This window comes from Hipposideros armiger, unplaced genomic scaffold (genome assembly GCF_001890085.2).
Source record: "Hipposideros armiger isolate ML-2016 unplaced genomic scaffold, ASM189008v1 scaffold_14, whole genome shotgun sequence".
Classification (NCBI taxonomy): domain Eukaryota; kingdom Metazoa; phylum Chordata; class Mammalia; order Chiroptera; family Hipposideridae; genus Hipposideros; species Hipposideros armiger.
The window spans coordinates 1,947,902-1,960,314 of NW_017731364.1; the positions used below are offsets into that span (position 1 = coordinate 1,947,902).

The 12,413-nt window shown below is 37.4% G+C and overlaps 1 protein-coding gene across 4 annotated transcripts in view; it reads left to right on the forward strand.

The window, feature by feature from the left end:
• YEATS2 (YEATS domain containing 2) overlaps positions 1–12,413 on the forward strand; it is an 82,102-nt gene that overhangs the window by 49,354 nt on the left and 20,335 nt on the right. For all 4 annotated transcript variants that reach the window (XM_019668403.1, XM_019668428.1, XM_019668418.1 and 1 more), the window contains 6 exons: positions 3,067–3,325; positions 5,771–5,932; positions 7,354–7,535; positions 8,305–8,463; positions 9,468–9,644; positions 11,224–11,407. In XM_019668403.1, the coding sequence (XP_019523948.1) occupies positions 3,067–3,325; positions 5,771–5,932; positions 7,354–7,535; positions 8,305–8,463; positions 9,468–9,644; positions 11,224–11,407 (1,123 nt within the window). The remainder of the gene's footprint in view (positions 1–3,066; positions 3,326–5,770; positions 5,933–7,353; positions 7,536–8,304; positions 8,464–9,467; positions 9,645–11,223; positions 11,408–12,413) is intronic.

The following is a 12,413-nucleotide window of genomic DNA, read 5'->3' on the forward strand; positions in this document are numbered from 1 at the left end:
CAGCACACACTATTGCCTGCAGAATGAGGCTAATACAGTCAGAATAAGGAAAATAGGGTAATCGTAAGGGATTGTTTTAATCAAGCTAGGGTAGCTGGGAGACATTCTCTTCGCTATCCTGAGGTCAACTTGCTTCTTTAAAAACTGGTTCTTTGATGCTTTTGTTTCTTTCTTCTTTCCTTCTCTCTTAAATTTACATAAGTAGAGAGACTATTATAATGAATCCTATGTGACCATTACCCAGTTTCAACAATTATCTGCGTTTTGCTAATGTTATTTCTCTTCCAAGAATATTTTAAAGCAGATACCAGATTTTATATACTTTAATTTCCATTTGACTAATAATCTAGGATTTAAGATCAAGGTCCTTCCTCTGCCCTGGCCAAATGCTGAAGACTGTGACAGATATTTATCTTTTGGCTCTTCTATCCTCTGAGTCTCCACATAGCTTCATACATTACCATTCTTCAGGTACCGTATTTCCCCATGTATAAGATGCACTCTTTTTCGAAAAATTTGGGGTCTAAAAACTGGGTGTGTCTTATACAGTGGTTCTAGATTTTTTTCACTTGCATTTCCCGCTTTTTTCACACTTGTTTTTGCGCTCATATGACCACTGTATAAGACGCACCCAGTTTTTAGACCCCAAATTTTTCGAAAAAGGGTGTGTCTTATACATGGGGAAATATAGTAATAATGAGTGTCGTGGTTAGCAGCAGCTGTTGTTTACTATGGATGTCATATTGGCTTGGCATTTTATGAACTTACGTATGCCTCAAAATCTTATGAGATAAACATTATTATCCATATTTTATAGATGAGATGTCTAAAGCTCAGAGAGGTTAAATAACTTACCCAGCTCCTAACTGGTAGAACAAAACTGGGAAACAAGGTCTGATTGCTTATAAAAACCTTCACTCTTTCCTCCGTGTTACACTGTGGTTTATAACAGGTGATTAGGTCACCATTTCCTTTACGTCAGCCATATTATCCAAGCATGTGTATGGCAAGTGTATTTTACTGTATTCACATTTTTTTGAAACCATATGATTTAGTAATTATTTAACTTAAAAATCTCATTCATTAGTTGTATATGATTTATCATTTTGTTCCACCTCTTAAATAATCCTGTTTTTTAATTTAGAAAGATTCTAAAATTTCGGTAAAATGCAGAAAATAATATAATCAATATCCACATATCCTCCACCCTGAATTAACATGTTCATGTTTACTTCAAATCATTTTTCCTCCAAATACACATGACTGAAAAAGCTGAAGTCCACTTTGTTCTTCCCAAAAACAACACTGTCATGAATTTGGATGTGTAGCTTTCCAGCCATACTTTTATTATGTAAATACATAACCCTAAATAACATGTAATGTTTGTGTGTCTGAAGATTTACATAAAAGATACAGTTGACTCTTAAACAACACAAGTTTGAACTGCGCAAGTCTACTTATACTCAGATTTTTTTCAATAAATACCTGTACTGTTTCAGTCTGTGGTTGAGAGTCCATGAATGTGGAGGGCTGGCTGAGTATACTGATCTGCACCAATTTATATACGGGACTTGAGCATCCACAGATTTTTGTATCCGTGGGGGTTCCTGGAACATTGCAGTCCCTCATGGATACCAAGGGACAACTGGTGTAGTTAAGTTTTGGGGGAGTCAAAAGTTATGCTTGGATTTTCAACTGTGCAGGGGGTCTGTGCCCCAAACCCCCACATTGTTCAAGGGTCAACTGTATTCTAAAAATAGAATTGCTGCAACCATAGGGTATGTGAATTTTTATAATTTTATTAGATACACCAGTACCTCTCTGGAGTGGCTGTACAAATTAGTTTTCTACAAGCAGTGAACAAAAGCTCGCCATATCCTCTAGCCAGTTCTTGGTGTTATTGGATTTAAAATTTTTCTCCTCCAATCTGATGGGTAAAGAGTACTTCCTACTTATTTTCTGTGCTTTTTGAAGACAGATCTTTTGCCATTCTTATAAAAGTCTTTTTATCTAGTTTCTGGTGAGAAGTTCTTTTTATGAAATAAAGACCTGGGGAGTGGGAAACACTGCCCCACTTTACGATTAATTAAATTGTTTCTTCTAATTTAACATCTCTAGTACTTTGTTTTAAAAGAGTTCTGTAGTATTTTCTTACTTGAAAGAGTTCACCTTACAGTATTTTCAGAACCAGATATTTGTGACTTTTATAATCTGGGTACTGGGATCTTTTTTAAAAAAATTCAAATAAACATTCTTCTTGCTTACAATTTTTCTTTGTAACCAAATATCTACCTTTGAGGAAAGGAAAAATTAGAAGTATATAGAAAAAAATAATCAGTTGGAAGAGGTGTCACGTGCTATATTATATAATAAATAATGTGAATTGCTGGGAGTTGTAGAGATGAAGAAATAATTGTTTCAGGTGGAAGTAATATAGAAGCGGTTACAGAAGAGGTGATATTTGAAAGTGTTAATGGAGATTATAGTTCACATATAAGAACATTTATTGCAATTTTTTCAAAATGTGAAGTTTAAAATTACCTAAATATCCACACAGTCATGGAATGTTTACATAGATTCTGATATATCTATTCTAATATATTATTATTTGGCCATCTTAAAATGTTTTTGAAAAATAATGACATTGGAAAATGCTTGTGATATGGTGTAAAATTTAAAAATTACAAAACTCTATGTGTGATCCTAAACTGTTTTAAAATAAACATTAAAAAGAATTGGAAGTAAATACATTAAAAATATTAAGAGATTATTTCTAAACAGTAGAATTTTATTTTTACATTTCTGTATTTTCTATAAAAATACTATTTTTTATACGTGTTAAGATAAAACTAACCATTTGTTGTAATAATACCTAAAACCTAAAAAAATATTGCTGCTATTCACATCTATCATAGGTCGCGTTTCTAGATGATCGGTTTAGGCTGCTAGATATGTATTATCTCGAGGGCTTCACTGTGTTCTTTGCCAGAGCACAGTGACTGTTCTGTTCTAAGTTCTTGAAAGGACTGCGAGAAGCACTGCTGGACTTTCTTCTGTTTTGAACAGGTTGTTGGGGTGCCAGTTGGGTCCACTTTACCTCCAACAGTGAAACAGGCGGTGGCAATCAGTGGTGGCCAAATCCTTGTAGCCAAGGCCAGCTCTTCTGTCGCCAAAGCCGTTGGTCCAAAGCAAGTTGTGACCCAAGGAGTTGCCAAAGCAATTGTGAGTGGAGGTGGAGGAACCATTGTCGCCCAGCCAGTGCAGGCCTTAACCAAGGCCCAGGTCACTGCTGCTGGCCCTCAGAAGAGTGGATCCCAGGGCTCAGGTAACTAAGACTAACTGAGGCTCTTCCTCACCCAAGATGTTCTTTGCTCATGATTTTATTTGAAGTTGGCTTCTGTCTAGGAAAACCTAGTAGATTGATGCTATAAGTAGTATATAAAAACATGTTAATCTTTTCATGTAAATTTTACATAGAGCTCTATAAGTAGTTTGCTCTAAGGGGTGTGTGTGTGTGTGTGTGTGTGTGTGTGTGTGCGTGCGCGCAATAATAAAAGTAGAAGGTATTTCTTGTTGCTGCCTTCAGATATGAAGAATAATTCTGATGTGTCCTCATCACCAATTTGGGTTATATTTCAGACTTAAAACTTGGTATGGTCATTTGCCAGCAGAATTTTGAGATACTTGACTGATAAATTCTCTACCAAACAAAAGTTTTAACACCTTGAATATGGTTTAGGCTTTGATGTGTTGTTTCTGTGAAGGCATGAAAAAATATACCTAAAACAATTAAATATTTACTAATTTTTGAAGGTCTTGATGAGGCTAAAGAATTGTTGCAGTGAGTTGGAAGGATAGAAGGTAGTGTAGATATCCAGACTAAAGACTTCAGAGGTGATGAATTGCTGGTGATGACAGAGTTCATTGGTGGCAGTAAAAATCAGTGCTTGAGATGCATTGGAAGAAATGATCTTTGGAGGTTAGAGGATCAGCAGCTGAGAAGAGAATTAAATAAGTCATCTACAGTGTTGTCACTGAGAATAGTGGTCTTTAGCATAGAGCATAAGGCTTTGAGTCAGGAGTCCTGCTTAAGCAAATGAGGGGAAGTGGATGTTCAGTAAAAGCAAAAAAGAGGACGGATAAGATTGTATAACGAAAGCCTGAGCCTCATAGGAGCTGGGGGATTTTTGTTTTTGTTTTTCTGAAGTGAGGGGTGATAATGGTCCGAAAGACAAACTGAGGAGCAAAAAGGCTCCTGTCGTACTCCTGGCCCTCAGATACTGAAGCAAAATTTTAAAAAAACCCAGCCCCTAGCTAATGGAGCTCCTGAGGAAGTCATATTATATCTTCAGAGGACTGACAGGCTCAATTACCACAAAAAGAGATAATGCTCAAGGAGGTTGAGGTTCTAGAGCAGCGGTTCTTAACCTGTGGGTCGCAACCCCTTTGGGGGTCGAACGACCCTTTCACAGGGGTCGCCTAAGACCATCGGAAAACATATTTTCCATGGTCTTAGGAACCGAGACACCGCTCCTCTATCCGTCTCCAGGTGGGTCCACCCACATGCAGATACGCCCACATACGAGTACCCGGCTTCAAGACAAAATTTCATTTATTTGTAATTAGAAATAAATATTTCACAATACATAATTACATATTGTTTTTGTGATTAACCACTATGCTTTAATTATGTTCAATTTGTAACAATGAAAATACATCCTGCATATCAGATATTTACATTACGATTCTTAACAGTAGCAAAATGACAGTTATAGAGTAGCAACGAAAATAATTTTATGGTTGGGGGTCACCACAACATGAGGAACTGTATTAAGGGGTCACGGCATTAGGAAGGTTGAGAACCACTGTTCTAGAGGGTGTAGTGATCATAGCAGGAATTCCTGGAGGTGTGGTGAAAGAGTGTGGGGAGGAGGAAGGTATGAGATTGGTTCAGATCAGGAACTGTGTGCAGCATACAGGCAGGACTTCAGGGGAGGTGGCCCACCACAGAGGTTTGCACCCCTGGCCGTGGCAGAGACACACAGTGGTGTAAGGTGCTGGAGGCTGTGGGGTCCTTTCCCTGTGGTGACTCATGTGGTTCTGTAGCCCTCATTTTGTGGAGATTTGAATTCAGAGAAACTGTAGAAAATTTGATTTAAGACTCATGTTTAGAGGTTTTATAGCCACGGGCACCAAAAAGTAAATTCTTAGGGGTAAATGAAAGCTCTCTGACATAGAGGAGACTTCAAAAAGATGCACTGTAGTTTCATAGCATATGTGCCAGTTGACTGTAGCATTTTGTAGGTCTTAGAAAGTGAGGGAGGCTAGAAGTCTTGTTTCAAATCAGTAGATTCATTGATTACTAGAAATTGACTAAAGGGGCTTTAAAGCCGGTGGGGGATGTGTATTCATGCATAGGTAGGGAGGTTATTTCATTGATTGTCTAAACCACAGTAATTTTAAAAGTAAAAAGAGTCCCTGTGAATTACAGTGGGACTTAGGTGTGAACTAGAACTGTTCTGGGCGGTCGCTTTATTTAAAAACAAATATAAATTTCTTATAGTTTATAGCAGGCTCTTCTAGTAAATTATTTTTTAATTAGCAAGCTACTTAAGAATATCAGCCTTTAAAGCATTGTGCCTCTAGTAAACAAATGTTAGAGTTTACTGTTTGCTAGTGTTTTTTAATTACTTTATTATTATGTGTTCACTTTGCTTTCAGTTCCATTGTATCTTACTGTTTCTCCTCTTTTTCTGTTTTACTGTCTTAGTAATGGCAACGTTGCAGCTACCAGCCACTAACTTGGCCAACTTGGCAAATTTGCCTCCTGGTACCAAACTCTACCTTACAACCAACAGCAAAAACCCTTCAGGAAAAGGAAAGCTGCTGCTGATCCCTCAAGGAGCCATCCTGAGAGCCACCAACAATGCTAGTTAGTCCATCACTAAATCCTTTGGTTCTTGGGTCTCTGGGTATGTTCATCTCATCCACCCCAGGGGCAGCTCTTACCTGTTTTAGGAAGCATTTCCGTAGTTCTGCTTGGTGGTGCAGTGCCCAAGTGCACTTAAAACATACACATAATTTAATTAGAAGTAGCTTTAAATAGTCATAGTCTTAGGAGGTGGCACTGTTATTTTGGGTTTACCTACTCAGTTGGGAGAAGGGACAAATGACACTGAAACGGTGTGGCTACTGAGGCTGTGTTGGGGGAGAGCTGTAGATGTGAACTGTAGATGAAGAAGAGGTCTTTTCGGTGGTGTCTGAAAACCGGTGACACCTGGGGTGGTCTGTCTACATCCACTAACTGGAACCTATTTTTATTTTGAAGAGGGTAGTAATGGGATTGGAATCAAGTGTCTCTGCTTACCATTATTAAGATGTGCTGCTTACATTTGCTAGGTTTGGAGATAGAAAGAGAAATACAGGCTCAGCGTTATTTTATAAGCCTTAAAGCCCCAAGGAAATTAGGTGGCTTATCTAGACTTATATAAACTTTTACTTTGACATATAGAGAAAAGCAATTTGAGTAGTGTTGAACAGAGTAAGAGGAATTCTCTCTGAATCAGAAGTACAATTGGTACAGCAATCTGGCTCATTAGAAATTAGCCAGTCTTGCCCAAATGTAGCGTGTAAGTTAATCACCATTTTTATTTTACTCTAATGGGTGATTTTCAGTCTCTCGCCTTGGTATTTTCCTCATACCTAAGCAGTGGTATATCAAAAAGTTAGCTATATAAGAAAAGCACAGTGTAAGTATTCAAAAATTCATCAGAAAACTACTTGGATTTTAGTTAATATACATTATGTCACCAAAAGGGTAGTAAAAAGGGTCCAAAGGCTTTAAAGTAGAATTGGAAAAGCAAAAAAGAATGAGGCCCTGCAATCATTATAAATATGAGGAAAATTAATTTTTTCCAAGGTGGGGGAGACCAAAAAGAGATTACTGTAAAATTACATTAAATTCCAGCAGTTTCACTGAAATTGAATCAGATGCCAAAAAGTTTGGAAGCACTTCTCTGAGCACATTCCAGGGTTGATTAAAATCAACACTTGGCTAGAAAATGTCTGTATTAGACTCTTGAAGATCAACTACGTCAGAACAGTTGTCAAAGATACGCGTAAGTTCTTATTGTACTCAGAGCTGAATTAGTCAGTGGTCATTCAGTTGAAAGTAAATAGATGTCAGTCTTCACCTCTAGGAAGTCCTCACTCCATTCCTCACAGAAAGGAGGAGGAAAGCAGGAAAGGGAAGGAATGGTGCTGTAAAGGAGACATCTCTGGGCTCACCTGTTTTTCCGTTAAGCCTCTTCTTGATGCTTTTTATGATGTTGTCATCCTTCACTGTATTTGCAGACTTGCAGTCTGGCTCCACTGCCGGAGGTGGTGGTGGTGGTGGTGCAGGGGGAGGCGGTGGCAGTGGAGGTGGCAGCAGTGCAGGAGGAGCAGCTGCAGGAGGGGCCCAGAGCCCCGCGGGCCCTGGAGGGATATCCCAGCACCTGACTTACACATCCTACATCCTCAAGCAAACGCCTCAGGTCTGGCCATTGTGACTGGTATCTTTTAAATCATTTAGTCATTTAATAACTGCCTTTAACTGTAATGGATTCACATTATAGCTCTGGGATCGGGTCAGTACCAACATTTTAGCCATGTTATAAATCTGTGTTATTTTGAACTTGTTTTGTTTTGAGAGAAGAGGAAATAGAGATTAGAAAGACTTAAATAACTCATCCAAGGCCTCACTGCTAATCCAGTGGTAGAGTTTGGATTTAAACCCAGCTCTTTGCTAATGCCTCCCTATCCACAAGGTAATAAACAGTATTAATATGCAGTTGGAAATTTTCTCTTAAAAGGGAGTAACCAAAGAGATGGTATCAGGTTATGGTATTTGGAGTTAGGTTGGATTCAAGATTAGGAACAGGTTTCTACCATACTTCCCCTTATTGCTAAAGTCTTAGCTCTCCTCTAAGGAAAGTAATGGAATTTTGGTCCCAGACATTCTAATTGAGAAGGATGAATAAAGTTATCAGTCTGAATGATTAAGTCCAGTATTGAGGCCTAGATTGCAAAACTTGGGTTTCCAACAGTCTGCTCTGTAACTACTGTGCAAAGTTGGAGAAGTAGAGATTGCGGTTGGTAGTGACACCGAGCTCAAAAATGTTCTTTTCAGTTATTTTGAGTGAGTGGCAGAATTGAAGGGAAGCATTGTAACTTGTAACATGGGACCTTGTGATTTAAAGGATCAGAGCAAGTTACTTGAATTTAACAAATTACTGATTAAGCCTTTATATTTTCTAACTTAAGGGGACGTTTTTAGTTGGCCAGCCATCACCCCAGACATCTGGAAAACAATTGACTACTGGGTCAGTGGTCCAAGGAACACTGGGAGTAAGCACATCTTCCGCACAAGGACAGCAAACATTAAAAGTCATCTCTGGACAAAAAACTACTTTGTTCACCCAGGTAAATAGACACACCCCAAATATGTGGTGATCGTGGCATTTATTTACATATTTACAATTTATCTCTTTCCACAAAGAAGTTAAGGTTACATAAGAAAAGTAACAATAAAATAGGATAGAAAAATATGAACAAAATGTTGAGATTTGGGAAATACAAGTAGAATGAGAAGGTAAGGCCAGAGAGTTATTTAGATATGCAAATAGTAATGTCCTATAGAGCTAATAAAATTTGCCAAAGCAAAATGAGAAGCATGATCAGTCATAAAGTTTATACTATTTGTGAGACAAAAAAAAGTAACCATATAGTACTTCCTTAAAAGAAAGATTTTCTTGATATTTCACTCTAAAATTTCTCTGGAGGGACCTCATATAGGAGATTCTGAATAGTGTAATAGGTGTTTTCAGCCATATTATCCGTACAGTAAGTGATGCTCTTGGGGGTTGGTGCGTATTTCTATAGCATTCTTTAGTATAAGCCAAAGAAAAATGACAGAATTTTAACTGGGTGAGGGAATATCATAATCACCTGTATGAGAATCTATAGCTAGATCTCAAAATCTTACCAAATGAAAAAAGCAAAGTACAGAAGGATAAGATAGTATGACACCATTTATTAAAAACAGGGCATTTTTTATGACTATATAGGTAAACAGTTCTCAAAGCATGAAATGGATATTGGATTTTTGTCATATGTACATTTAAGAGTACTTGAGACTGAATTATTTTGATAACAAATGGTCTGGTATCTTTGAAGACACTGCTGCCAAGAAGCGACTTACAGTTGCATTCATTTACTTGTTCTGCATTAGTGGGTAAAGGAACATTTGTAAGTAAAAAGCCATAAACTTGAGACTTTGTTGGAAAAGTGTACAAACACTTCATATAGTTTTGACTAGCAAGACTCTCTTGGACATGCTGTAATTCTAGGGGCATATATAAGTAAGTAATAAGTTGTGCCTGTTAACCTGGGTAACGTGATTATTTCAACCCATTTTGTTTCTGCAGGCAGCCCCTGGGGGACAGGCGTCTCTAATGAAAATATCTGATGGCACATTGAAGTCTGTGCCAGCCACCTCACAACTCTCAAAGCCTGGAACCACAATGCTGAGAGTAGCAGGAGGGGTTATCACAACTGCCACTTCCCCTGCGGTGGCCCTCTCAGCAAATGGTACTGCACAACAGGTGAGAATTAGCATGACAGTAGAAAATCATAATGAAACATAAAAATAGTAAAAACAGAAGGAAGATATTCAGCAGGCACACCAGTGGGCCGTATTGCTCTTTTTAAAAAATTGAAATATAATTCACATACCCTAAAATTCACCATTTTAAAGTGTACGATTCAGTGGTTTTTATTACATTCTCGAGGTTGTGCGACCATTACTACTATCTTAGTTGTAGAACATTTTTTTGTCACTCCAGAATGAAAGTCTGTACTCATTAGCAGTCGATGGACATTTGGGTTATTTCTGAAACCTTTTGACTATAATGAATAATGCTGCTATGAACATTTATTTGCAAGTTTTTGTATAATCATATGTTTTCATTTCTCGGCTGTATACCTAGGATAGGAATTTCTGGGTCATATAGTAACTACCTTTAACATTTTGACGAACTGCCCAATTGTTTTCCTAAACGGCTGCACCGTTTTAGATTCCTACCAGCAACGGATGAGGGTTCCAGCTTTTCTGCATCTTTGCTGACATTTGTTCTTGTCTATTTTTTTTTTATTATTATTATTGCCAGCCTAGTGGGTATGAAGTAATATCTCATTATGGTTTTGATTTTCATTTCCTTGATAGCTTTTGATATTGAGTATCTTTTCGTGTGGTTTTTTTGCCATTTGTAAATCTTCAGAGAATGGTATTCAGATTCAGATTCTATTCAGATTCTTTGCCCATTACTTAGTTGGGTTATTTATTGTCTTTTTATTATTGGTTTGGATAAACAATGTTTTGTAGCCATAAAATTGACTGTTGTTCAGCTGTAAAAAAGAATGAAGTACTGATACATGCTACAACATATTTTTACCTGAAGCTTTTCCCAGTACTCTCCCCTCTGCATCCCTAGGAGAAGTAGTCACTTTTCTCTCGTTTGTGGTGGTGCCTTGTACCTCTGCCTGCTATGGCGTCATCACAATTTGGTAACCCTCTCCTTGAGGGCTTTTGTCTCTGGGCCATGTAGTAGACATTTGTTGAATGATTGTGACTGACTTTAAAACATTATATTTTTTCATAAAGTTCATTTTATTCCAGTTTTACATTGAGATTATATCCATCCTCCATTTTTTAGTGTTGAAACAACCTATAATATAATAGGTGGTCAACTTTTTTTTTAATGTGGTAACCCTGTGATATCTCCTAATGTTAAAATTTTCCTGGTCCATGAAATCTAAAAGTGTAGGACCCATTGAACTAGAGAAGAAATCTTTTAATTTTTTATTTTTTAAATTTTATTGGGGAACAGTCATGGTCATTGGTTACACATTGTTTTCATGTTACAATGGCATAGTTGACTCTTTTAAGGAGTGGCCCATGCGGGGATCGAACCAGCAACCTTGGTGTTATCAGCACCACGCTCTAACCAACTGAGCTAGCTGGTCACTCCCAGAAATCCTTTCAAATGGCATGACATTTCCTAGGTAGGTAATAATAGCTAATAGGTAATATTGATTGAGTATGCTACATGGAAGTCACTGTTCTAAGTAAGTTACACTGCTTTCTTTTTAATTTCTGTTATTCCTGGCCCTGCGGATGAGCAGTCAGAAGGAACAGCTCCCAGTTCGTCATCTACTGTCGGTTCTGTAATGAAAACTTCGGGGCAGCAACAAGTGTGTGTGAGCCAGACCAGCGTGGGAACCTGCAAGGCTGCTGCTCCCTCTGTCATCAGTGCCACGTCCCTGGTGTCTACCACAAACCCCATCTCCGGAAAAGCCACAGTGTCAGGTCAGCTGTACACAATGATGTTATTTCTCCCTCACTTCTCTGGGCTAGAATATTTTTGGAAGGTCTTAAACAATATTTTGTATAATAAGTCGTTAAAAATAATTAAGTCAGCAACTTTTTCCAGGTAGCTGCTTTTTAGATAAATTATTCTTATTTAAAATCTATAAATTTTTAAGTCTGAGATGGTTTTGAAGATTGAATAATAATTTTTTAATGATATAATAAAACCTTAGCCATCTGGAATCCCATTGGGTATTTTATCATGTTATTTTGTGCAGACCTTAAAGTATCAGGTTTTTTTATTACTAGTTTTAAATGGAACTCATTATAAAACATCACACATCTCTTTGCTTTCACAAACAAAGCAGGTGAAATATAAACTAGCCTTGGTGACTCCAAGTAATTATTTTTTTTTAAAACTATGTTTTTATTTTGGTAAAATACACCTGACATAAAACTTGTCATTTTAGCCATTTTAAGTGTACAATTCAGTGGCATTAATTATATTCACAATATTATGCAACCATCACAACTACCTATTTCCAAAATTTTTGATCACCCCAAACAGAAACTCTATACACATTAAGCAATAACTCCCATTTTTCCTTCCCCACAGCACCTGGTAACTTCTTTTTCTTTCTTTGTTTTTTTTCCCAAGTCATGATTTTTAACATTAGTTATATTGGGTAGTGTTAGAGTGACATGTCTGAGGTCTGATAAGATGCATGATAGCTTTGTGCCCACACTAAAGGGCCCCAGAAAAGTGTACCTTTTACTTTGTTGGGTAACATACAGCACAAATCCTAGAGCCACATTGCCTTAGTTAAAATAACTTGCTTCAGTTTCCTCAGCTATAAAATGAGGTTGATAGTAATACCTACCCCATAATGTTGAGAGGATTAAATAAGTTACTATATAAAAACATGTCTGACATTTACTAGCCATTATATAAATAATTGCTGCTGTTGTTATTTTCAGTATTATCATTGTTGTTAGTCCATATTCC